Raw genomic sequence first — 25,823 nt, 5'->3', positions numbered from 1 at the left:
CTTCAGGTATTTTTCCAGTGTTTCTTCTCATTGGTCTGTGAATGAGACTTTAGATGTACAGCAGTCGGAATATTGAAAGAAACTGCCATTTTCTCTGTTAAGCTTCAGTTTGTGAGAGGGGCAGGGACAGACTTAAGACTATAGATTGCCAGGGGGGCCTCAGTGGCTCAGTCGGCTTAAGTGTCAGACTGTTCATTTTGCTTGGATCCTGATCTCAGGGTTGTGAGGTGAAACCCCATGTTGGGCTTCCTGCTCAGTGAGGAGTCTGCTTCCCTTCATCCCCACGTCCCCTGTTGTCACTCTCTGACAAAAACAAAAACAAAAACAACCAAGGGCTCCTGAGTGACTCAGTGGGTTAAAGCCTCTGCCTTCAGCTCAGGTCATGATCCCAGGGCCCTGGGACCGAACCCCACATCGGGCTCTCTGCTCAGCAGGGAGCCTGCTTCCTCCTCTTTATCTGCCTGCCTCTCTGTCTACTTGTGATCTCTGTCAAATAAATAAAATCTTAAAAAAAAACTCACTATAAAGAAGTTTGTTTTGTTTTGTTTTCAATTTTATTTATTTGTCAGAGAGAGAGAGCACAAACAGGGGGACCAGCAGGCAGAGGGAGAAGCAGGCTTGTTGAGTAAGCAGCCCGATGTGGGATTTGAGCCCAGAACCCTGGGATCAGGAGCTGAGCCGAAGGCAAATGGTTAACTGACTGAGGCTCCCAGGCCTTAGTTCCAGATTCTCAGTATAAAGAAGTTTTAAAGGCTCTCTAGTCCATCGTCTTTCACACTGGAGTTCATACTCTGGTATTCTTAATGATACTGTATTCCTCTGTACCTTTCTCTTCGCCTTCTTTGGAACATCTCAGGGCCTTTTGAGTTCTAGCTGCCCTTATTTTATGTGGGCTCTGATGCCTCTGGAATCATGCAGAACAAATCTAATCCTTCTTGTAATAGCCCTTCACATTTGTGAAATCTTGATCTCTTTTCCAGTCTTAAAAACACTCCAGCAACCTCATCTGTCCCTCACCCTTACCAAACTCTGCTTGACCCTAGTGTTGTAGTTCCTTTTTGTAGTGCAGTATATAGAAAGGAGCACCTGTAGCCAGCTCCAGGGGCTTTAGAACTGTTATCTTCCTTGTTCACAAGGCTTTATTTATCAATACAGTCCGAGGTCAGGGGATTTTCTTAGCTCCATCTTACTGTTGATTTAGTGAGTCATAAGTACTGCTATATCACATCCTTTCTCTCACCACTCCCTACCCCTTGGGATTTGCGTATGTTGTTTTTGGAACCCAACACTAAACTTTATAAGCATCCTTGTTCAGTTTCGTTGAGGTGATTTTGGCCCTTCATACTAACCTTGCAAGCTCAGTAGAGTCTATTTCAGCGTCATATGGCTCCCTACCCAAGGCATATTCTTTAGGGAAATAACAACAGCAAGGGTGCCTGGGTGGCTCAGTGGGTTAAGCCTCTGCAGTCGGCTTAGGTCATGATCCCAGGGTCCTGGGATCGAGCTCCGCATTGGGCTCTCTGTTCAGTGGGGAGCCTGCTTCTCCCTTTCTCTGCCTACTTGTGATCTCTTTCTATGTCAAATAAATAAATAAAATCTTGGAAAAAAGTAACAACAGAATACTGATTTTTACCAAGTGATGTTTTCTTTCAAGAAGTCCTCTTAGGGGGGTGTCTGGGTGGCTCAGTCGATTAAGGATCTGCCTTCAGCTCAGAATCCTGGGATTGAGCCCTGCATTAGGCTCCCCGCTTAGTGGGGAGTCTGCTTCTCCCTCTGCCCATCCACGCCACTCATGCTCATGGTCTCTCTCTTGCTCTCTATTTAAAAAAAAAAAAGTCCTCTTCGAAGGCTGTGATGTTACTTATTTATCCAATTTAGGGCATTTTTCAAAAACCTTTTGCTACTTCTTTGCTACCATTGTCCCTGTTTGAAAAGTATGCTCTCTGCATCTATAAAATTATCAGTGAGTTTTTACTTGTGTTACAGTTTGTATTCCTGGAGCTATAACTTTCCTAAACACTGCAGTGCATTATAGTGTGTATGTCTCAGTCTTTGGACCAAACAGTACACGTTTAACCAGTACAGAAATGTAGACTTGTCACAGCTGTGTTTTAAGCATTTTAATTAAGATTATAGTATTGTTAAACTAGATTGCCTTTGACCTTTAAATCCAAGCCCATTTAATTTGTGACTGAACTGAATCCAGTTACAGCTTTCCATTAGAATCCCTCAATTCCACTTGTCCTCTTTTGTTCCCAAACTAACAGAGCTGTGGCTGCAGCCTTTCAGCAGAGAAAAGGGTACATGTTAAATATAGCCTGACCTGCTGCTCTGGTGAAAACTGACACGGCCGCTTGCAGGCTCTGTGCAGTGACATGCTGATCCTGAATGTAGGGCAGTTGCTAATACGACTGTAAACAGGGACTTCAGACGTGACCGCAGATGCTGCAGTTCTGCATATAAGTAACAAGCTTTGAAAGTAGCAGGGGAGGGATAAATGAAAGATGTAGGAGGCTGGTGTGGAGGAGCAGAGGTAAATATTGTCAGTGTTGTATTCTACCTGTTGGATATTAGTTTCATTGGTGTTTATTATATTTAAACAAAACAATAAAGCCATGTATATAGTCAGTGGTGAGAGGGGTCACAAATAAAATATTTAATGACTTTGGGGCAATGAGGTGGAGGGAGGCAGATGGTATTGAACTTTGTCCTTTAACTGGGGCTTTGGGTAGCTCATGAATCCTCTTCTGGGAAGCATGCATGTAGTGTCCAGCATCAGCATATTTATGAGAATAACTCCAGAGGCAGGAAATTCCCGTAAATAATATCCATGTAAGCTTTGGATAGTGGCTTAATGTGGAATGGACCATGATGGTGATTCAGAATCTTAGACATAGGGACTCTTGGGTATATGATAAGAACATTTAATTTTCAGATCCAGTGAAGCAACTATAAGCATTTGAAAGAATTTTTAATTTCTTATTTAAATGTATCTATGTACCTCCACAGACACAAATTAATTGTACTCCATTTGAACAAAAATTTTTCTTTGAATGAACTTGACACTGAAATTTATACCTAAACTAAGAAAAATCCAAGAGAGGCTACCACTAACTAACATATATATCAGCATATCAAAAGTCTTCAAAAGGGGGTGCCTGGGTGGCTCAGTGGTTAAGCATCTGCCTTCGGCTCAGGTCATGATCCCACTGGGATCATGTCCCACATTGAGTCCCACATCGGGCTCCCGGCTTAGCAGGAAGCCTGCTTCTCCCTCTCCCATTCCCCCTGCTTGTGTTCCTGCTCTTGCTATCTCTCTTTCTGTCAAATAACTAAATAAAATATTTTAATTAATTAATGAAGGGCACCTGTGTGCCTCAGTTGGTTAGACAATTGCCTTTGGCTCAGGTCATGATCCCAGGAGTCCCAGAATGGAATCCCACATCCAGCTCCCAGCTCTGTGGGGAGTCTGCTTCTCCCTCTGACCTTCTCCCCTCTCATGCTGTCATCACTCTCTCAAATAAATAAGATCTTTTATTTATTTATTTATTTTTTAAAAGATTTTATTTATTTGTTTGACAGAGGAGAGAGATTTATTTATTTGACAGAGAGACAGGCAGAGAGGCAGGAGGAGAGAGAGGAGGAAGCAGGCTCCCTGCTGAGCAGAGAGCCCGATCCCAAGACCCTGAGATCATGACCTGAGCTAAAGGCAGAGGCTTAACCCACTGAGCCACGCAGGTGCCCCTAAATAAAATCTTTAAAAAAAATAACTAGCGAATTGTGGTTATTATTCTTGATAATAAAACATTTTTTGTGCTCGGTGCTAGCCATTTTGCTAGTGTAACAGTAGCTCATTATTTCCTTCCAACAATCTGTGAAAAATGAATTACTAGTTTTATTTTTTAGAGAAGTGGCTCAGAAAGCTTAACTACTTTCCCAGTGTTACATGGCCATAAACACTGGGACTGACATTTGAATCCAAGTCTGCCTGAAATTTAGACTGTCTCAAATGTTTAGTGGTTTCTGAAATAGCTATAATTGATTACTTTATGTAATCTCACCTTTGTAAATACAGTAAACATAGTAACTTCCTTGTCTGTCATGCCTAAGGTACAAAGCCAGTGTCTAAAGCTGTACTCAATTTTAAAAATTTGTATCTTGTTTTTGAGTTCCCTTTGGAGAAGGATCATTCACAAAGTCAAAATATTTTAAGTGAGAAATGAATTTTCAGCTCACCAGTTCAACTTTTATGGTTTGGTGGTAATTGGCAATTGTCTGGCTTTGTGTGACAAGGTTACCTCTAGCCATGGATCTTAGCTTTTGATAAAACGTAGGTTGAATATACTCAAGTAATTCTTTCGTGTTTGAAGATGTCTGACTTTTTTTTTTTTTTTTTTAAACATTACCTACCATTAGCCTGTCTTATCTGTGCAGGAAGAAAAGTACAAACTCTTAAGTTCTGGTGGAAGATTGGGTATGGTTGAGAGTGATGGGACAGACATTCTAGCTTTACATAAGCAAGAATTAGAACAAATTCAATCCCTTATTATCATATTGTATATTTAAGCATCTGTAAGTGGTTTTATGTAGAATGAGAATTTTAAAATTTGACTGTATTTGTGTTTCTGAAGATATAAACATTGGTTTCTGGGGTGCCTGGGTGGCTCAGTTGTTAAGCATCTGCTTTCAGCTCAGGTATGATCCCAGGGTTCTGGGATGGAGCCCTATGTCGGGCTCTCTGTTCAGCAGGGAGCCTGCTTTTCCTTCTCTTGCTTCCCCTACTTTTGTACCCTCTCTAGCCGTCTCTTTGTGTCAGATAAATAAATTCTTAAAAAAAAAATTAAAAATGAACGTTGGTTTTTGAAAAAGTCATACATTCATATGTTAAAAATGCCAGAGGTTACAACACAGTACATACACAGAAATTTTTCTCTCCTATGTATGTAATTGTCCTCTGTATGGACAGTTGGAGGAATTACCAGGTTCTTGGCTGTCACTTCAAGGGTATTTTAAGCATCTATAAGCAATTGTATACATTTTTTCCTTATTTTTACTAATGTTATGCATTTTGCTTTCCGCATATATTCAGTCTTAGAATTTTCAGTACTGTAACAAAAACTTAATTGGGAGGTATTTTTAATAAAATATTCCATAATATAGCTGTACCTTTAATAAGTACAATAAAAAACTTTTGACAAATGTAATTTCCTATCTTTTTATAGATACCTGTGTATATGTATATGATAAATGCCTAGATGTAAGATTGCTAGACAATTTGGGAAAGATTGTCAGATGTCTTTCATAAAAATTGTACCAATTTACATTGCCACTGGCATTGTGAGAAGGTATCTGTTTCTCTTACACCTTCACCAGCACATTCTGCTGTCAGACATCTTATTTGCCAGTGGGTTAAGTGGAAAACAGCTTCTAAGTATAATTTTAGTTTACATTTCACTTAGGAGTTAAGCTAGTGTACCTTTTTACATGCTGAAGAGAAAATCTTTGTCACAAATTTGTCATCTCTGTTGGTATTTACCTCTCTGTTGGTATTTACTTTTCTATTAGATTATTGATCCTTGTCTTACTGATTTATAGAATGTAGAAGCCCTTGATGTGTTAAGTTCCTAAGCTCATTGAGCTATGAGTTAACAAAATTTTTCCCAATGTAACATGGATTCTTCCCATGAAGAAGTTTTGTTTACATTTATATAACTTTTTTTAAGATTTATTAATTTGTTAGAGAGAGAGAGCACGCACATGAGCAGGGCAGGGAGAGGGAGAGAATCCCAAGCAGACTCCCCACTGAGCACAGATCCTGACAGAGGCTCAGTCCGATCCCAAGATCACTGACCTGAACCAAAACCAAAAGTTGGATGCCTAACTAACTGAGCTATCCAGGCACTTCTACATTTATATAACTTCTGAATCATTTGTTTTGTTTCCCATAGCTTCCATGATTTTTTAAATCTTTAATGATCAGGAATTTATTTTGGTGGAATGTATGAGGAATTGATCCAATATTACTTTTTTCAGATGGCTACGTAGTTGACCAAACATTATTTTATTAAATAATTGTTTTTCCATTTTATTTATTTATTTATTTATTTTTTAAGATTTCATTTATTTGACAGAGAGCACAAGCAGGGGGAGGGACAGGCAGAGGGAGAGGGAGAAGCAGGCTCCCGACTGAGTGGGAAGCCCGATGCAGGGCTCAATCCCAGGACCCCAGGATCATGACCTGAGCTGAAGGCAGCTGCTTAACTGACTGAGCCACCCAGGCACCCCTCCATTTGATTTAAACTGCCAACTTTATCTAATACTTAACTTCCCTGTATATTTGTATCTCTCTCTGGACTTTTTCATAACAGAAAATTTTAAATTTTAAATCTTCAACCTTGCATTAGAAATTCAGTAGTGTATTAGGGCACCTGGGTGGCTCAGCTGTTAAACATCTGCCTTCCGCTCAGGTCATGATCCCAGGGTTCTAGGATCAAGCCCCACATCAGGCTCGCTGCTCAGTGGGAAGCCTGCTTCTCCCTCTCCCACGTCCCTACTTTATCCCTTCTCTCGCTGTCTGTCTCTGTCAAATAAATAAATAAATAAAAGAAATTCAGTAGTGTGAATGAAAGAACACATAATCTTGTTGGCAATTTCTTTATAATGTGATCTGATCAGTGATTTTTACAGTGTCACACCAATTCATGTAATATGAATTGTTGCATACGTAAAGTTTGTAAGCTGATTACATTAATTTAACTATTGCTTGCCTACTTATGCATTAAACTGTATTCATTTGTTTATTCAAACAGCATTTATCAAGTGCCTATTATATGCTAAATACTACTGTTAGAGGCCCTCAGTGGATAAAACAGATCCTTACCCTCACAGAGCTTGCATTCTAGTGGGAGGAGACAGACAATAAAAAATAGACACAATAATTAAGTAAGTTATAAAATGTGTTGGGAGTGCTGTGAAAACAGAAAAAGAGCAAGCAAGGTAAAGGATGTTTGGGGTGTTGGGAAGGGTAAAGTGGAGAGCACATTGCAGTTTTGAGTAGAGCAATCTGAAAGTATGTCTTACTGATGAGGAGACATTTGATCAAACACTTGAAGATGAGGAAATAAGCCATGCGAATACCTGTGGGAAGAGTATTCCAGGCAAAAGTGACAGCCAGAGGAAAGACCCTGAGGTGGAAGCATGCCTGGTTTTAGTAAAGAGGAGTAGCAGTGAAGCCAGAGAGGCTGGAAAAAGAGGGATCTGGGGGAAAGTAGTGGGATATGGCCTCAAGAAAGTAACCGGGAACCATAGCATGTAGGACTCAATCTTTTCGGTTTCAAGACTCCTTTATAATCTGATGAGCTACTGAGAATTAACAAGAACTTTTATTTATGTGGCTTATATCTATCAGTATTTATTGTATTAGAAGCTAAATCTGAGAGCTTTTAAAAACAGGCGCACATTCCATTCCAGCTGTGAAGCTGTCACGGACTGTGTAGCTCCACTGGAAGTCTCCACTATAGATTCACGAGAGAATGACAGTGACAAAGGCAAGAAACATTTTAGGATTATTGTTGTTTTGACAATTGCATACACCCTTAAAAGTTCTCCAGAAAAAAAGAACTGCTGTGGAGAGTCTTAGAGCCCTTGTAAGGTTTTGATCAGATGAGTCGTGATCTGATTTAGGTTTTAGCTGGGCTGCTCTGGCTCCTGGTTAGAAAAAGGACTGCAGGGAATCGAGGGCAGAAACAGGGAGACCAGGTAAGATGCTATTGTAGTAGTCCAGGCCAGAAGTGATTTAGACTAGGTGGTAGCAGTGTATGAGCTTTGAAATGGTGTGATTTTGAGTATATTTTAAAGGTAGAGCCAATAGCATTTCCTGACAGATTTCTATACAGGGTGTGAGAGAAGGAAGTTAAAATCATCACCAATGTTTTTGTTTGTTTTTTTCTTTTTTTCCTGAGAAACTAGAAAGATGGAGTTGCCATCAGCTAAGATGGGGAAGGCTATAGTTGGAGTAGGTTTTGGGGAAAGATAGGTGTTTGGTTTTAGATGTGTTGCATTTAAGAAATTTCTTGAACGTTCATGTAGAGACATAAAGTAGTCATGTGGGTCAACGAGTCTAGAGTTTGGAAGTGAGTTACACACTGATGATAAAAATTTGAGAGTTGTTAGTGTGCATATGCTATTTAAAGCTGTGACAGAGGCACCTGGGTGGCTCAGTTGGTGAAGCATCTGCTGTTGGCTCATGTCATGAGGTCATCAGGTCATGATCCCGGGGTCCTGGGATGGAGACTCCTACTTAGGGAGCCTGACGGCTTCTCCCTCTCCTCCCACCTTGTGCTCTATCACTGTCTCTTAAATAAATAAATAAAATCTTTAAAAAATAATAAATAGGGACGCCTGGGTGGCTCAGTTGTTAAGCGGCTGCCTTCAGCTCCGGTCGTGATCCCGGGGTTATGGGATCAAGCCCTGCATCAGGCCCCTGGGCCTGCTTCTCCCTCCCTTATTGGTCATTTCTGTTTCTTCTCTTGAAAAATGTCTAGTCAAGGGGCACCTGGGTGGCTCAGTGGGTTAAAGCCTCTGCCTTCGGCTCAGGTCATGGTCCCGGGTCCTGGGATTGAGCCCCACATCGGGCTCTCTGCTTGGCGGGGAGCCTGCTTCCTTCTCTCTCTCTGCCTGCCTTTCTGCCTACTTGTGATCTCTGTCTGTCAAATGAATAAAAATCTTAAAAAAAAAAAAAAAGAAAAATGAAAAATGTCTAGTCAAGTCTTTAGCCATTTTTTTCATTGTTTTTGTTGTTATAGGAATTCTTTATATATTTTGAATATTAAGCTCTTATCAGATATATTATTTATAAATATTTTCTCCCATTCTTTGTGTTCTCTCTTTACTCTCTTGATAGTGTCCTTTGATAATTTGATAAGGTCTTATTTATCTGTGTTTTCTTTTATTGCCTGTGCTTTTGGTGTTATATTTAAATCATTGCCTAATCCAAGGTCATGAAGATTTGCCCTGTGTTTTCTTCTTCTTAGAATTATAAGGGTGGGGCACCTGGGCGGCTCAGTGGGTTAAGCCTCTGTCTTCAGCTCAGGTCATGATCTCAGGGTCCTGGGATCGAACCCCACATCAGGCTCTCTCCTCAGCGGGAAGCCTGCTTCCCTCCTCCTCTCTCTGCCTGCCTCTGCCTACTTGTGAGTTCTCTTCAAATAAATAAATAAAATCTTTAAAAAAAAAAAAAAAAGAATTATAGGGATGCCTGGATGGCTCAGTCAGTTAAGCTTTTGCTTTCAGCTCAGGTCGTGATCCCAGGGTTCTGGGATTCAGTGCCGCATCGGGCTTCTTGCTTGGCGGGGAGCCTGCTTTTCCCTCTGCCCATCTCCCTGCTTGTGTGCACTCACTCTCGCTCTCTATCTCTGACAAATAAAATCTTTAAAAAAAAGTTTTATAATATTAGTTCTTTTGGGGGCGCCCAGGTGGCTCACTCAGTTAAGGGTCTGCCTTTGGCTCAGGTTATAATCCCAGGGTCCTGGGATCGAGCCCCACATTGGCCTCTCTGCTCATTGGGGAGCCTGCTTCTCTTCTCCCTCTGCCTCCCGCTCTGCCTACTTGTGCTCACTCGCTCTCTATCAAATAAATAAAATCTTTAAAAAAAGTTTTACTTCTTTTGTTTAAATGTCTGATCCATTTTGAGTTAACTTTGTATATGGTGTGAAATAGGAGTCCGGCTTCCGTTCTTTTTCATGTGGATATCCACTTTTCCCTGGAGTGTTTGTTGAAAAGACTGCCTTTCCCCCATTTAATGGTCTTAGAACCCTTGTTTGAAAGTGAATTGACCGTATATATATGAGGATTTGTTTCTGGGCTCTATTCTGTTCCCGTGGTCTTTGTATCTGTCCTTAAGCCAGTATCACACTGTTTTGATTACTGTGGCTTTATAGTAAGTTTTGAAGTCAGGAAATGTGACTCTTCTATCTTTGTTCTTGTTTTCAAAACTGTTTTGGCTTTTGATGGTCCTTTGAGATTCCATATGCATTTCAGGATTGGTTTTTCTATTTCAGTTAAAATCTCCTTGGTATTTTGTTAGGAATTGCATAGAATCTCTATGTTGCTTTGGATAGTGTTATTATCTTAACAATATTGTCTTCCAATCCATGAACATGGGATGTTTTCCATTTATTTAGAAACCTTAATTTCTTTAAACAGTGTTTAGTTTTCAGTGTACAGATCTTATGCTTCCTTGGCTTCTTCCTAAATATCTTATTCTTTTTGATATTATTGTAAATGGTGTTGATTTTTAAATTTCCTTCTTGGGTTGTTCAGTGAAAGTATATAAAATACAACTGGGGGCACCTTGATAGTGCATAATTAGGCATGGGACTCTTGGTTTCAGCTCAGTTGGTTATCTCATGGTCATGGGATCGAGCCCTGCATCTGTTCTGTGCTTATCACAGAGTCTGTGTGGGATTGTCTCTCCCTCTCCCTTTGCCCCTCCCCCTTATTCTCTCACTCTCTCTCTCAAATACATAAATCCTTTTTAAAAAAAGAGTACAACTAATTCTGGGTGTTGATTTTTTTTTTTTAAGGTTTTATTTATTGGAGAGAGAGGGAACATGCGCCAGGGAGGAACAGAGAGAGGGAGAAACAAACACACTCCACACTGAGTATAGAACTTGATGCCAGGCTTGATCCAACGACCCTGAGATCACAACACAACCAGTAACCAGAAGTCAGACCCTTAACCGACCCAGCCACCTAGACATCCCTGTGTGTTGATATCTTATAACTATAACTTAATTTATTAGTGCTAATATTTTTTATATATCAGTTCTTTCAAGCTTTTTATGTATAAGATTATTTATGAAAAGAGATCATTTTACCTCTTCCATTACAATTTGGATGGCTTTTATCTCTTTAGCCTAATTGCTCTGGCTGAGAATTCCAGGACCAGGGGCACCTGGGTGGCTCAGTCATTAGCCGTCTGCCTTCGGCTCAGGTCGTGATCCCAGGGTCCTGGGATGGAGCCTGCATCTGGCTCCCTGCTCGGCAGGAAGCCTGCTTCTCCCTCTTCTACTCCCCCTGCTTGTTCCTTCTCTTGCTGTGTATCTCTCTATTAAATAAAGAAATAAAATCTTAAAAAAAAGTAATTCTAGGACCATGTTGAATTAAAGTGGCAAGAGTGGACATCATTGTCATGTTCCTGAGGGAAAGCTTTCAGTCTTTCACCATTGAGTATGATGTGGGTTTTTCATATATGGTCTTAATCATGTTAAGGAAATTTCCTTCTATTCGTAGTTTATTTTCATTATTTATGAAAATGAATTGAATTTTGTCACATGCTTCTTCTGCATCAATTAAGATGACTGTGTAGTGTTTTATCCTTTATCCTAATAATGTGTAGTACATTACATTCATTGCTTTTCATATGCTGAGCCATCTTTGCACTCTGGGAATAAATCTTACTTGGCCATGATAATATACTTTTAGTATACTGCAGAATTCACTTTGCTAGTGTTTGTTAAAGATGTTTGCACCTGTATTCACAGGGGATATTGTATAGTTTTCTTTTCTTGTAGTGTCTTTGTCTGGCTTTGTTATCAATAATGCTGGTCTTGGGACGCCTGGGTGGCTCAGTTGGTTGAGCGGCTGCATTTGGCTCAGGTCATGATCCCAGCGTCCTGGGATCGAGTCCCACATCGGGCTCCTTGCTCGGCAGGGAGCCTGCTTCTCCCTCTGCCTCTGCCTGCCTCTCTGTCTGCCTGTGCTCGCTCTCTCTCCCTCTCTCTCTGACAAATAAATAAATAAAATCTTAAAAAAATAATAATAATAATGCTGGTCTTAGAATGAGTTAAGAAATAGTCCCTCTTTAATATTTTGGAAGAGTTTAAGAAAGGAATGGGGCGCATGGGTGGCTCAGTGGGTTAAGAGGTCATGATCTCAGGGTCTTGGGATTAGGCCCTCCATCCGGCTCTCTGCTCGGCGGGGAGTCTGCTTCCCCAGCTCCCTCTCTCTGCCTGCCTCTCTGCCTACTTGTGATCTCTGTCTGTAAAATAAATAAATAAAATCTTAAGAAAAAAAAAAAAAAGGACTGGTATTGGGGTGCTAAGGTAGCTCAGTTAAGTTTCTGACTCTTAATCTCACCTCTTGATCTTGATCTCAGGGTTGTGATAGGCCCTGTATGGGGCTGCGATGGGAATCAGCTTCAAATTCTCTCTCTCCCTCTGCCCCTCCCCAACCCCACATGTATATGCTTTCTCTCTCTCAAATAAATAAATCTTGAAGAAAGAAAGGATTGGTGTTAATTCTTCTTCAAGTGTTTTGTCACAGTGTTTTTGATAGGAAGAAATGAAATCAGATATTTTGTGAAGCTGTCAACAGTGTTTCAAGGAACTAGAAAGATGTCTTGAGGACTGCATATTTTCATAAGCACAATATGATTGCATAAATCAACTCATTAAATCACTAGGATTGGGGCACCTGGATGGCTCAGTGGGTTAATGCCTCTGCCTTCGGCTCCAGTCATGGTCCCAGGGTCCCCGGATAGAGCCCTCGCATTGCAGCGGGCTCTCTGCTTAGCAGGGAGCCTGCTTCCTCCTCTCTCTCTGCGCCTGCCTGTCTGCCTACTTGTAATTTCTGTCTGTCAAATAAATAAATAAATAAATAATTCTTTTTTAAAAAAGTCACTAGGGTCTGCTGGCCTCTTAGCTTTGTTCCTTTGCTTCTTTTTTCTTATTTATGTGCTGATGTATCTGGAATCACATAGGTCTATACCCTCATTGTTTTAGAAGATTCTGTTAGGCAGATTGGGCATCCTCAGAAAGGAGACTTTTGACTATGTATATGCAGTCTCTAAAATACTTCATACACTGTAGTCCTTAAATCCTCTTTGAGAACTTGGTGAGTGATCTCAAATTTAGTAATAAAGAAGCTTAAGAAAATTTTTGTCTGTAAGCACAAAGGATTTCTGGCTTTAGTGTTTTGTTTTGTTTTGACCCCTTAATTGAGGCTGCATTTTGCACAGATTGGCTCCTCCTTTGTTTTACCTTCTTTATCAGCCTAAGACAAGGGCATTAATTATTGTTCACAGAGACTATACAGATTCTTCTGTGCTAAGATAAAAATAAGTATTTTTCTGGAATCTAAAGGTTAAGTCCTTTTGTTTGAGGTTGAATAAGCAATGGCTAAAAGTAATTCCTTATAGGCCAAAGGAGGAGGCTTTGCATTGTGTTTGGGCTCTCTAACTAGAACTCTGAACATATCAGCCATTATCACAAAACTGACCAGTAGTAACTCTTGAATACAGTGACTTTCAAACATTTTCAATAGCTTCATACAATAAGAAGTAAGTTTTATAGCATGACCTAGTACTTAACAAAAATATATATACAACTAACATGAAAGTCTCAGAGGCCAATTCTTAACTTTTTTTTTTTTTTAAAGAAAATGCAGCCTATCTTCTATCTTGTTCTATTTATTTTTAAAAACATGCTGTTTTCAATTTGCTGAATTGACTTTATAACCTGTTAATAAATGTGGCCCTTAATTTAAAAAATACTCCTCCATAACCCTCAAATTTACCTCTGCATATAGTTTTCTGAGCTCCTGCCCTTTGGCATTTTGATTCTGTGGTTTGAAGTAGAACCTAGGAGTTTCTATTTTTATCAAGTGCCCAAATAATTCTGATATTGCCATAGATAAATATTTGGGAACTACTAATAGACCCAACCTAAAAACTCTTTTGCTTAAAACTAACTCTGTCATATAAAATTGCTGACATCAGGGTGCCTGGCTGGCTCAGTCGGTAGAGATATGACTCTGGATCTTGGGGTCATGAGTTCAAGATCCATGTTGGGGGTAGAGTTTACTTTAAAAAGATAAGTAAATAAAAATAAAATTGCTGAAACCATCATTGTCACTTTTGAAGTTTTTTGCCCTTTTAATTTTAGGAAGTAAGTTAGCCATTATCTAAACTCTCTGGACTCCAGTATTCATATTATTTAATAAAATGTGGGGAGCCATTTTATATAGTGATTGACAGATAAAGGATGGTTAAATTCCTCTTGATTATAGAAAAAACAGGCTGGGCATGTAGTAGATTAAGTTATTCTCTGGTTTGTTCCATTCAGTAGTGATGTTGTCTTCTTTGACACAGACCAGTTTATGTCTGACTTGGAACACCAGCCATCAGGTTCAGCAGAGAAATGGCCTAACCACAGTGAGCTCTCATGTCCAGCTCCTTTCTGGAGAATCTAGAGGGTGAGTGTTGATTGAAATGTGTCATTGTTTTTATACCCAAATCTGGTATTTGCATGCAGTGGCTGGATTTGCATGTGCTACAAAGGATGGGGTATACACGGGCAATCTTCTTGATAGGTTCACTCATTATCTTTGGAGCTACACTTTGACTACAAGACTCTGCTTTTTAAATCTAACCACACTAAGGTTCTTACATTAGTGTTTAGAAATTTAATCTGAGTTTGAATAGAAAGCAAGTATTTAAATTTATTAAATCAAAGCAGAGAAGCCCACCTATAAGAATTCTGTGGCTTGGTGGGGGGCAGCGATAAAAAGGATTCTGTGGGTTGGGTGCTGAGTAAACCTGGTTACCAAATCAGGTGTATAAGCCTACTGATTTCTGGTCATGTTTTGTTGTGAGGCAATATGAAACGGAAATAAAGCAGAAATTTTTATCTGCCTGCCACAGGCAACCTGGATCATTTACCCTTGAGCCTGACTTGTGGGCCCGTGTTTACACCCCTGATAGTGCTTCTGGGATTCCATTTGGAAAGAATCCATAGAAATGAAGTCTGTGTGAGGGAAGGGCTGGACCTCAGGCCTCTTCCTCAGCAACTCACCAGGAACATAGCTCTCCCTGCTGTCACACAGCTCCTTTCTTCAAAGACTCTGAAAGCCACTCGAGAACATATGTGATTATAAATATACAAATCATATATTGTAAATATACAAGTTATATTGTATATTATATATATGTAAATTATAAATACACAAATTTTAATTCTCAAAATGCCGTTTGAATTTAATTTTAATGAATTTAGGTTTGGAAGGGGACTACCCAAATCCTTATATTTAGGATGCTAAAGCCTCATCAGATAAGGCACCCAAACACTGGCTTCTCCCAGAAGCTGAGCCTACCCTGGTCTCACATCATCCTTGTCTGTAGCCATGAGAGGAATAAAAATGGCAACTAAATTCTTGCATTTCTTTAAGGAGAGTTATAACCTTAAGGGTTTTTTGTTTAATTGAAGTGTAATTGACATACATATCCTATTAAGTTTCAGATATACATCACAGTAATTTGATATTTTTATACATTTAAAGTGATCCCCAGGTTAAGACTTGTTACCATATAGCACCATATAAAGTTATTACGGTATCACTGACTTTATTTCCTCTGCTTACAGTACAACTCCATGACTTAACTATTTTTATAGCTGGAAGTTTTTATCTCTTAATCCCCTTCAGCTATTTTGACCACCCTCCCCACCTTCCTCCCTATAACCAGAAAGATTTAAATGAATTTCCTCATATTATGGTTGAGAAGATCAGTTGAAGAAAGATTAAGTAAATCACTCTAGTTATATCACAGCTGAACCAAAATTAAAGTTTTATCTCTTCTAGAGTTTACCCCATTGCTCTTCCTGTGTGTGAAGCAACAAGTAAGTTGATCACTAGTGATCTTGGTAAGAAGTGTTTCTTTGCAATGAAGGGATCAGTGTATGACTAAGGAGTGAACGGGAGGTAAGAACAGAAACATGAAATAGCAGGCAGTGTATATAACTCCTTTAAGATGTTAAACAATGAGGGGCGCCTGTGTTAAAGTCTCTGCCTTGGGTTCAGGTCATGGTCTCAGGGTCCTGTGATCGAGCCCCGCATCGGGCTCTCTGCTTGGCGGGAAGCCTGCTCCCCCCCACCTCTCTGCCTGCCTCTCTGCCTACTTGTGATCTCTGTCAAATGAATAAATCTAAAAAAAAAAAAAAAGATGTTAAACAATGAAAAAATTAGATATAGAGGACTATGTGGGTTCTAGGATTTTTGTTTACTTGCTTGTTTAAGGTGGAGAGCCTTACCATACTTAGTAACAATGAGAAAGATCCAGGAGAGAAGGTGGGTAGATTGATTGAAGAGCTGGAAGTGTGAAGAAAATTTTTGGAGTAAGTCTTGAAGAGGCAAATACATAGGATCTATAGCATAAGTGCTGGAATGAGTCATGTGGATTTATGGTTCTGGAGCTCAGGTTGGGTCCCTGGAGGCTATAGATTTGGGAGTCAACGGTATATAGAAATGGACAAAATTATCCAGAGAAAATGTACAATATGCAAAAAAAAAATAGGGAGAGGGAAGGAATCTTACAATCTTAAAATTCTTCTGAATCCAGCATCTTCACACAAAGTAAAAACAAGTGGGTTTTGGTTTTTATTTTTTCACATTTCAGTTTTGCTGATATAAAAGGATACATGCTGATATTTGAATACACTTTTAGGTACCTGTGTACTGTTTACTCAGCTGGAGATTTAATGTTTGTCTTTGAAGAATGTTTTGACTTACAACCTTTTCTAGAGGAAAGATCTGTATGATACTGAGTATAGTATCACACACATAAGAGATTTCGTAAAAAGAAAGATCTCTTTCTTTTTAAGAAAGACTTATTCTCCTGTCTGGGAATAAGGGAACTGATTGCCCTGTCAGGTGTGGTTTAAAAAAAAAAAAAAAAGTGTCATAATTTCCCTTTACTAGTAGTAAAGCTACTGTTAAAAAGTGAAAGATATCTTCTAATCTTTGTACATATATTTTCACTTTGTCCTGTGGTTGAAAGCTGTCTAACGTTAGGTTGAAGTTTAAAATGACTTAGTTAAAAACTTGGCATGATAGAGCTTAAGCTGGTTATCTTGGTTCTTGCTTAAAATACTTAAATATTCTTTCTGTTACCTTTATGGTGATGAGTTTTATTTTTGTTAATAAGTAGTCATCTCGGGGCGCCTGGGTGGCTCAGTGGGTTAAGCCGCTGCCTTCGGCTCAGGTCATGATCCCAGGGTCCTGGGATCGAGTCCCGCATCGGGCTCTCTGCTGAGCGGAGAGCCTGTTTTCCTCTCTCTCTCTCTCTCTCTCTGCCTGCCTCTCTGCCTACTTGTGATCTCTGTCAAATAAATAAATAAAATCTTTTAAAAATAAATAAATAAATAGTAGTCTCTCTAATGGAGATTCCAAAATGCAATGGCTTAACCACATTGGAAGTTCTCCCACACTTCATGGTAATTCAGAGATCAGGATGCCTTTTATTTCATTGTTCCTCTGTTTCCTTAGGTATGATCAAAGCAGAGTTACCACTTTGACTTGAGTCTTAGCCCAAAGCAAGAGGTATGGGGGAAGGAAGGGAAGAAGTTACTGAGCCTGGGATGAGGAAAATGCACACATCACTTCTGTTCACATTTCATTGGAAGAAAGCAAATTATATGACCATACCTACGTACAAAGGGGAAGTTGGGAAATGTAGTTTACAGCTAAGTGGCTGTGTGAGTAGTTAAATTCAATTACTTAAGAATGAATTAGGGTGCCTGGGTGGCTCAGTCCTTGGGCATCTGCCTTCGGCTCAGGTCATGATCCCAGGGTCCTGGGATCGAGCCCTTCCCGCATCCCGCATCCCGCATCCGGCTCCCTGCTTGGCAGGAGGCCTGCTTCTCCCTCTCCCCCTGCTTGTGTTACTTTTCTTGCTATCTCTCTCTCTCTGTCAAATAAATAAATAATATCTTAAAAAAAAGAAAAGAATGAATTAGGACAGTTAGCAATCTACCATAAATGCTTTGTAAGTTTTCAGGAACTTTTTTTTTTGTCTTTAGTTTGAGAATTTTGGTAAATGCAATGTAATTCTTCATCTCATGCCACAAATAGGTGAATTCAGTTATTTAATGTATGTAGTTTAGATGGTGTTCTTCCAACTTACCAAAAACCCAAAGTATATCTTAGCAAAACTGTGAGAGAATAATAAACCATAAATACTAGATTTCTCATCCATTTTAAACTCATTCCATTACTTCAGAATTTCTCTCTTTTTTTTTTTTCCATTTCAGGTGTAATTGAGAAAATAATTGCAGCCTTCATTTTATAAAAAATAACATCTCCATAAAATTTTTACCAGAAAACGGATTATATACCTTTTTTTTTTCAAGATTTTATTTATTTATTTAACACAGAGAGAGAGATCACAAGTAGGCAGAGAGGCAGCCAGAGAGAGAGAAAGGAGGAAGCAGGCTCCCTGCTGAGCAGAGAGCCCAACGTGGGGCTCGATCCCAGGACCCTGAGATCATGACCTGAGCCAAAGGCAGAGGCTTTAACCCACTGAGCCACCCAGGTGCCCCCGGATTATATACCTTTAAACTTGGGGTACAGGGAAGGGAAGAAAAGGTGAATTTTCCAAACCTGGTGCATGTTCATTGCAGCTTCAAAATGAAATAACATATATAAATAGAGTCTAATTATACCAAGAAATCCTTTACAAAATGCTCAAGATGCTCAGGTGCTAGTTAGAAAGGCCCTTTGGATTTTTGTGTATATAACGATATATATGTCTACTCAAGGGGCAGTGTCCTGGGTTACTCCTCCCCTGTCCACCTGGTGGTGAGATTTCATACTATACCATGCTTGTCAGCTCTAGCTCTGAAACCTTAAGCATTGGAAATAGCTCTACATAGGAGACCTGTTGTTATGCAAACACCTCTTGTGTATAGAAAGCATTCCTGTGGACTCTTAATTTGGATAGCAATTTTTTTGGTATTTATCTTTTAATATTTTATTTATTTTATTTAAATACTTAATATTTATTTTATTTATTTATTTGAAAGAAAGCATGAGAAGGGGAGAGGCAGAGGGAGAGGAAGCAGACTCCCCCCCCAAGGAGGGAGCCCGACAAGGGGCTCGATCCCAGGATTCTGGGATCATGACCTGAGCTGAAGGCAGCCACTTAATTGAGCCACCCGGGCACCCCGGATAGGAATTTTTAGATTAAAAAAAAACACAAAAAACAAAACTTGTTCTTACACAAATACTGCTGACAGCTCTGACTACTTCTGTTGTGGTGGCACAGGTGATCCAGGTGTTGGGGTAGTGGGAGTTGATAGCAGCTGTCACAAGTGGGCCAAATTCCATGACCTATATAACCTGTTAGTACGGGTGTTGAGGGCTGTTGATTCTTGTTCTAGGCTTTTGATTCACTTTATTCTTTAAAGGAGGGAAATGATAAAATTACATAGTAGGGTTATAAACTCCTGCACTTAAATTGATGAAAAAAAAAAAACCCACCTCACAACCTTCTGGACTAGGGTTTAAATAAATGTATAAATTCATGCATATATATTCAAAAGAAAGTAGAAAATGAAATTGCAAGCAGTATTTTTAAGAAATAACCTAATGTCAAATCATTAAGTTTTTTCATCACTAAATTGTACACTTGAAACTAATGTAAATATGTGTCAACTATACTAAAAAAAAACATACACACACACACACACACACACACACACACAAACAAAAAACCCGGGGCACCTGGTGGCTGTCGGTTAAGCATCTGCCTTTGGCTCAGGTCATGATCCCAGGATCCTGGGATCAAGTCCTGCATCAGGGTCTCTGCTCAGCAGGGAGCCTGCTTCTCCCTCTTACTGCTGCTCCCTCTGCTTGTGCGCTCTCTGTCAAATAAATAAAATCCAAAAAAAAGAAGTAACTTAAATATTGTGTCTATCAATATTGCTAATAATTTACATTATAGATTTGTTTACCAGTAATAATTTTGACTTACTTAAGTTGACACTCAAATTTTTGCTGGTTGTAGCAGAAAGCTATTTCAGGAATCCAGAGGTAGGATCCTGAGCCCAAAGCTCCAGCCTCAGGGAGAAGTGAGAGGCAGAGAAGAGCTGCAGACTCTGCCATACTGTGCTCAAGTCACTGCTAAAGGGCAGCAAAAGGACCACTTTGTTTTAGTTCTGACTCCTTGTCCTAAAATTCTACTCAGTATTCACCTGTGGCAATTATTTGAGCATAATTTTTGTTTTTCCAAGTCCCCAAATTATATTAAAATATTCACTTGCTCAGTGATTGTATTCAGCACATAGAATGTACCGAGCACTAAGAGTTCAGTGGAGAACAAGATGGATAAGGTCCCTGCCCTACTGGAACTTAAATCTACTAATTATTATCTATTAATATTCTGTATTAAAGTATATTTGAGTACTGTCAGCTTGAGTGCTTCTTTGTGGAAAATCATCTTGGCTTTATCATAGTCTTATAATCCCAAACAGTCAAGAGCCTACCAGGTTGCTTCAGCTAAGTGAGGTTAGGTATCACAAGCAAAAGAACAACAGAACTTTGATAAGAGGGAACAGAAAGAAAACAGCTTTGATCAGGCTTTTGCTATATACAGCATCACCTGATTACCTCAGAAAATGATGTATTTATTCTTAACAAAGTACTTGGTGGGGACGCCTGCGTTGAAGTTCAGTCAGTTAAGTGTCTGGCTTCCACTCAGGTCATGATTCAGGGTCCTGGGATCGAGTTCCACATCAGGCTCCCTGCTCACTGGGGAGCCTGCTTCTCCCTCTGCCTGCCACTCCCACTGCTTGTGCTCGCTTACTCTCCTCTCTCTCTCAAATAAGTAAAATCTTTAAAAAAAAAAAAAAGTGTACTTGGTAAGTGGGTGGATAGTGCTGAATATATACCCATATATACTCATCCTCAAGAAAATGTAAGCATTGACTTCCTCTTAGATACAGGAAAACAATATGTCATGTGTGGGTTTTTTTTATAATGACAAAACACCACTTTAATCACCTTGTAGATTTAAAACTTGGACAGTGAGATAATTTAAGAAGGTGTGTTGCATGGCAGTTTGGAACATCTCTGAAGTTACCATCCTTGGAAGGGATAAGTGTTGGGAAAAGATGATTGTCAGCTGGTACTTGCTTCTGTATTTGGCTCGCTGCCACTGCTGGGAGACCTGTCTAAAATAGACGCTGTCAAAATAAAAATCAGATGGTCCTGCATTAGTCTTAATAATATTGTGTGGTCCCTTTCCTACCCCATCACCTTGTGAACTTTAAGCATATTATTTCCCAGTAGTTTTCAAGTAATTGTATTGAATTAGTATCCATTTGTTGTCATCAGAAATTGCTGTTTATTAGTAAGGTCCTTGCCCTTAAGGAAATCACAAGCTATTGAGAGACAGAGAATGATGACCCCCTACCAGTAATTTGGTGTGGTGAGTTATGTGAGAGGCCACATGCGGAGATCATGGGCCATCCCTGTGCTCCGTCTTAGCATGAGACTAGGCCATAGACCTACATGTGGAATCCACACTGAAAACACTGTTCCTTGCTTGTTAATGTGGCTTGAAATAACAGGTGCCAACGGCTGCCTTTTCTATTTTTGTCCCTTTTAGATTCTCTCTTTCCTGTCTCTCTCCCCTCACTCTTAACTTACTCCCTCTCCCTCCCCAAGCATCGCATTTGTCCAGGTTTTTGCACTTTGTCTAAATGATTTCCCTGTTTCTCTACTCTTGGCCTCCAAGAACTGACAGGGGTTTAGAAACTCACTCCACCGTTTACTAAGCAAATGAGTGAACTGCCAAAGCCTTAGTTAACTGATTTATAAAATAGTGGGTTAGTAGTTACCTTCAAATGTTGTGAAGATTGAAATAGATAAAAAATTTCAGTTGTAAACTGTCAGAGATGCTCAGTAAATATTTATGAAGTGCATGTTAGTTCCTTCTTACAGCCATCAGTGTATGAATTTGAAGAATTTTAAAAATTACCTAAACTATAAAAAGAGTAGATGTTAATACTTGAAGATTTTTTTAAGTGATTGTGTCTCCTTTGCTATGATCACATCACATTCTAAGTATAAAATTTTTTTGGTCTTGGCCTGTTTTCATTTATAGCAGCTGTAGTGAGATATAATTCATTACTATAAAATTCACCCTCGAAAATACACCATTCAGTGGTTTTAGTATATTCACAGAATTGTGCGGCTATCACAACATCTAATTTTAGAAAACCTTCATTACTCCAAAAGAAAAAAAAAAAAATCCCATACCCATTAGTAGTCACTCCCTATTCCTCCCTCACCATAACTCCTGGTAACCTCCTATTTTCTATCTGTTCTGGCCATTTTATACAAATGGAATCAAACAATGTATGATCTTTTGTGTCTGATTTCTCTCACTTAGCATGTTTTCAGGGTTCATCCATGTTGTAGCATGTATTAGAACTTCATTGCTTCTTGTGGCTGAATAATGTTCCATGGTATGGATAGCCCACATTTTGTTTATCCATTCATCACTTGGTAGACATCTGGGTTGTTTCCACTTTGGGGCTATTATGAAAAATGCTTCTGTGAACTTGTATTTGAGTATAAGTTTTTATATGGATATATGTTTTCCGTTCTTTTAAGCATACACCTAGGAGTTTAATCTTTGGTTGATAAAGCAAAGAATTTTCATTTCAAAGCAAAGAATTCTCATGAGGAGAGAACTAAGGGTTCTTATTGGGGGAATTTGGAGTATTTTTTTTTTTTTAAGATTTTATGTATTTATTTGAGAGAGAGATTTATTTGAGAGCACAAGCAGGGAGGTGAGGGAGAAGCAGGCTCCTCCCTGACCCCTGAGATAATCTGAGCTGAAGTCAGACACTTAACCGACTGAGCCACCCAGGTGCCCCCGGTATATTATTTTCTATACTGGCTCCTTAAGATTGAAGTTTTTTGTATTGTGCTTCATAGAGCACTATGTTCCTTGAAGTGCTTGACTTGTCATAGAAACCATAAAAAAAATCAAGAGTCTTTTCCAAAAGTTTGCCCCCCAACATAATGAAGAATACTTTGTTTTAGCATAAGGTAACAAAGTAACTGCTTTATTTAGTAAATCTTCCTTTATTCTCACCAAAACATTTATTTGCATTCACTTTACATACAAAGTACACCACAGGAATCAGAAGGGGAAAACCCCCTGTAAAGGCATGCAAATTCAGGAAAAGTGAGATTAATATGAACTCATTTCAGATGTATCCTGTCTTCTGCTCTAGAGCATAAGCTTATACAGGGTAGGAATGTTTCCTGTTCTCTGAACCATCTCCCTTCCCATCCCAAACTGAACTGAAAGGGAAAAGAGAGGTCTGCAATAAGGTCTCCATTCAGTTTAGGACCAGGCTTTAAGCACTGCATTTACCTTTACAGAAAACTGGAAAGGGAAAAACATCTTTGAAATGGTACTCGCCATTCAGTATCATATGGTCAGTCACACAAAGGTCACTAATCATTCTTTTTCTTGTTTTTCAGTGAACGAGATAATTGGGAGAGACATGTCTCCGATTTCTGTTTCCCAAGGAACAGGGTTGAGCAGGCAGGCTCCCCTTCCAGGCCCTGATTCCCTGGATATAGGAAGATCCGAAGGCCTCTGACAGAGTTCACTGCAGCCTTGTGTCCATCACCATGTACTTCTCAGCATGTTTCTCTCCTTGGACCTTGGGTTTCCAACTCTGTGGCCATCAGGACTGGCACCGGGAGTTGGGGTCACCGTATGTGGGGAAAGCAGCATTCCTCCACCTCAGGCCTTGGGTAGATTTTGTAAAAGAACAGGAGCAGCATAGACTGAGCTTTGGGGAAATAAGCTTTGCTTTTTATATTTAAATAGGATACTTTTATATGATGGGTGCTTTGAGTGTGAATGCAGCAGGCTCTCCATTTCAGAGATGCTGCTTTTGCAAGTGACCTGGTTGCTTAGCTATGATTGGTGATTTTACTCCTTTATGGTCATTTGAAGGACTCTTTAGCCTTGATGATATTTTTAAAGTAGGAACTTTTGATAAAACCTTCCAGAGGCAAACAAAGAAAAAAAAAAATTCTCCTAAGCCCACACCTATGCCTCAAAAACTCAGCATGTCCTAAAGCCTTTCATAGATTTATAGGAAATAAAGCCAAATGTAGCTCATACCTCTTTATAAAAACTGTTAGAGAAGAGACCATTCCAATCATTGACGTGTTGGAATATAAAATGACATTCCAGAGCATAGCCTTTTTGTAACGTTCTAGGTAATCTTCCTGCAATCTCTCCATACTGACGCCATGTTGAAATTGCTTTTTTTCCCTCAGGGCCTTGGATAAGATAGCTCCATGTAAGGTGACTTTGAAAGGTGAGCTTTTTAGCTTCCTAGCTTTAATATCCTGCCATCCTGCAAACAAGTAGGCTGTGGAGTGCTTTTCCCTTGTGTCCTCTGTCCCAGACCTTTTCTAACTGGGAGTATCTGCATTTGGCTGCTCTATAACCTTTGAAGCCACAGCCTCATGATGGTTTAGGCAAATTTGCCGGTTCTAACTCCTCTCCAGAGGCCAGGCTGTGTCATAAGCTAAGCACAAATGAACTATGAGTCAGAAGAGCAGAGAAAATGCAGGACTCCAGAAGGGAAGCTTCTAAGATTCGCAGTGGAATGGAATGCTTATCCCTCGTTCTGTTTACAGCCTAAAATGATTCTGGTCTACCCTCCTCCCATCTACATGGCCTAAAAAAACCAGCCTTTTCCCCAAAAGGCTTCAACACAAACCCAGACATGAGGTAGCATCATAGACCTGACCCTCCACACCAAAGATGCCCCGGTGCTGCTGCTGGTGAGGCTGGTGCCCAGGGCAGGGGCCAGCAAAAACCTCCAGCCTGCTGTCTACCAAAGGAGGTGCCCAAGTTGGGTGCTTTTTCCAAACCCTGCCCTTCCTCCTCCCTTTAATGGGAATAGTACCTATTCCAAGGCTGGGCCCATTTCAAAGCACCTGAAGTTTGTAGTATGTTTTCCAACAAAATCATGTAATTTCATTTATTCAGGAAGGAAAAAAAAATTTTTTTTTTTTTTTTTTTTTGAGTGCCTGTATGTGTGACAGTGTGCTGAGCTGGTCAAGGGCTTTTTACTCCAGGGAATTAGGAGTCCTAGATGCCAGGACTCTCCATTGAGGCCAAGTAAGGCCTCAGCAGGGGGAGCCGGCTCATTGCCCACCTCCTCTAGTCAGCCAGGTTGGAGCCTTTGGCCTCCTGCAGGATAAAGAAGTATGTTTTTTTTTTCCCCCTTCAAACCATGATTTAGTTTTCCCCTAAACCTAGTTAGAGAAAAATGTCTGTCCTTCAGCAAATCACTCTGGTCCCTCCTGGAGCTGGGTGTTTTCACATTTTTCTTTAAAAGTTTTATGTCAGAATGTGGACAGTGCGATTTGCTTCAGGGCCTGTAGTTGGCAGCCCACAGCTTCCTTTGGAGGGGTTTTAAGAGGCAGCCCCTGAAAAGAAGTTCCAGACAGCTGGCCGGACTTGCCTCCTCCCTCTTGCCCCTGGGGTAGCTGTCTCACATGGGGTTACTGCAAGAGTTTCCCTTGCAGGACCCTCTGGGGGTTGCTCTGCTGCCCTCAGGAATAAAAGCCTCTATGATCCAGAGTTGCTATGCACCAAATTCTGATGCCTTTTAAATACCTTGATGCCTGTAGCACTAGAAATGCTTTCCTATTTAAAATAAAAGTTGAATTTTAAAAGAGCTTTGTATACTATATAAGCAGTCTTGTATCATTTTGTTAAGTCTTTGGCTTAAGAATCAGTATTTTTTGGCTTTACAGGTAAAGACTAAACTTCTGTGCAACGTAGTGGCGCAGAGTCGTGGGACTGTGCAAACTGACTTCTAGTAGCAACACTGAGCAACTGGGCATGTCTCAGCATCTACCCCTGCCCCTTCCAACCTGTGCAACCTCTTGGGTTGAGGAAGGGCATAAGCAGCCTTCTACTTGCTAGATAGTAAGAAACA

The 25,823-nt window shown here is 39.9% G+C and overlaps 1 protein-coding gene across 3 annotated transcripts in view; it reads left to right on the top strand.

Annotated features, from left to right (window-relative positions):
* Positions 1–25,559, top strand: part of NFATC3 (nuclear factor of activated T cells 3) — a 132,847-nt gene extending 107,288 nt beyond the window's left edge. For 2 of the 3 annotated variants that reach the window (XM_044255876.1, XM_044255878.1), the window contains exon 10: positions 23,332–25,559. In XM_044255876.1, the coding sequence (XP_044111811.1) occupies positions 23,332–23,453 (122 nt within the window). In that variant the 3' untranslated portion in view covers positions 23,454–25,559. Of the gene's footprint in view, positions 1–14,149; positions 14,254–23,331 lie in introns of all 3 variants that reach the window. The other variant, XM_044255877.1, reaches the window with a different exon arrangement.
* The last annotated feature ends 264 nt before the right edge of the window (positions 25,560–25,823 follow it).

Source organism: Neovison vison, chromosome 7 (assembly GCF_020171115.1).
Source record: "Neovison vison isolate M4711 chromosome 7, ASM_NN_V1, whole genome shotgun sequence".
Classification (NCBI taxonomy): Eukaryota; Metazoa; Chordata; class Mammalia; order Carnivora; family Mustelidae; genus Neogale; species Neogale vison.
This window is presented reverse-complemented; position numbering and strand designations above follow the sequence as displayed.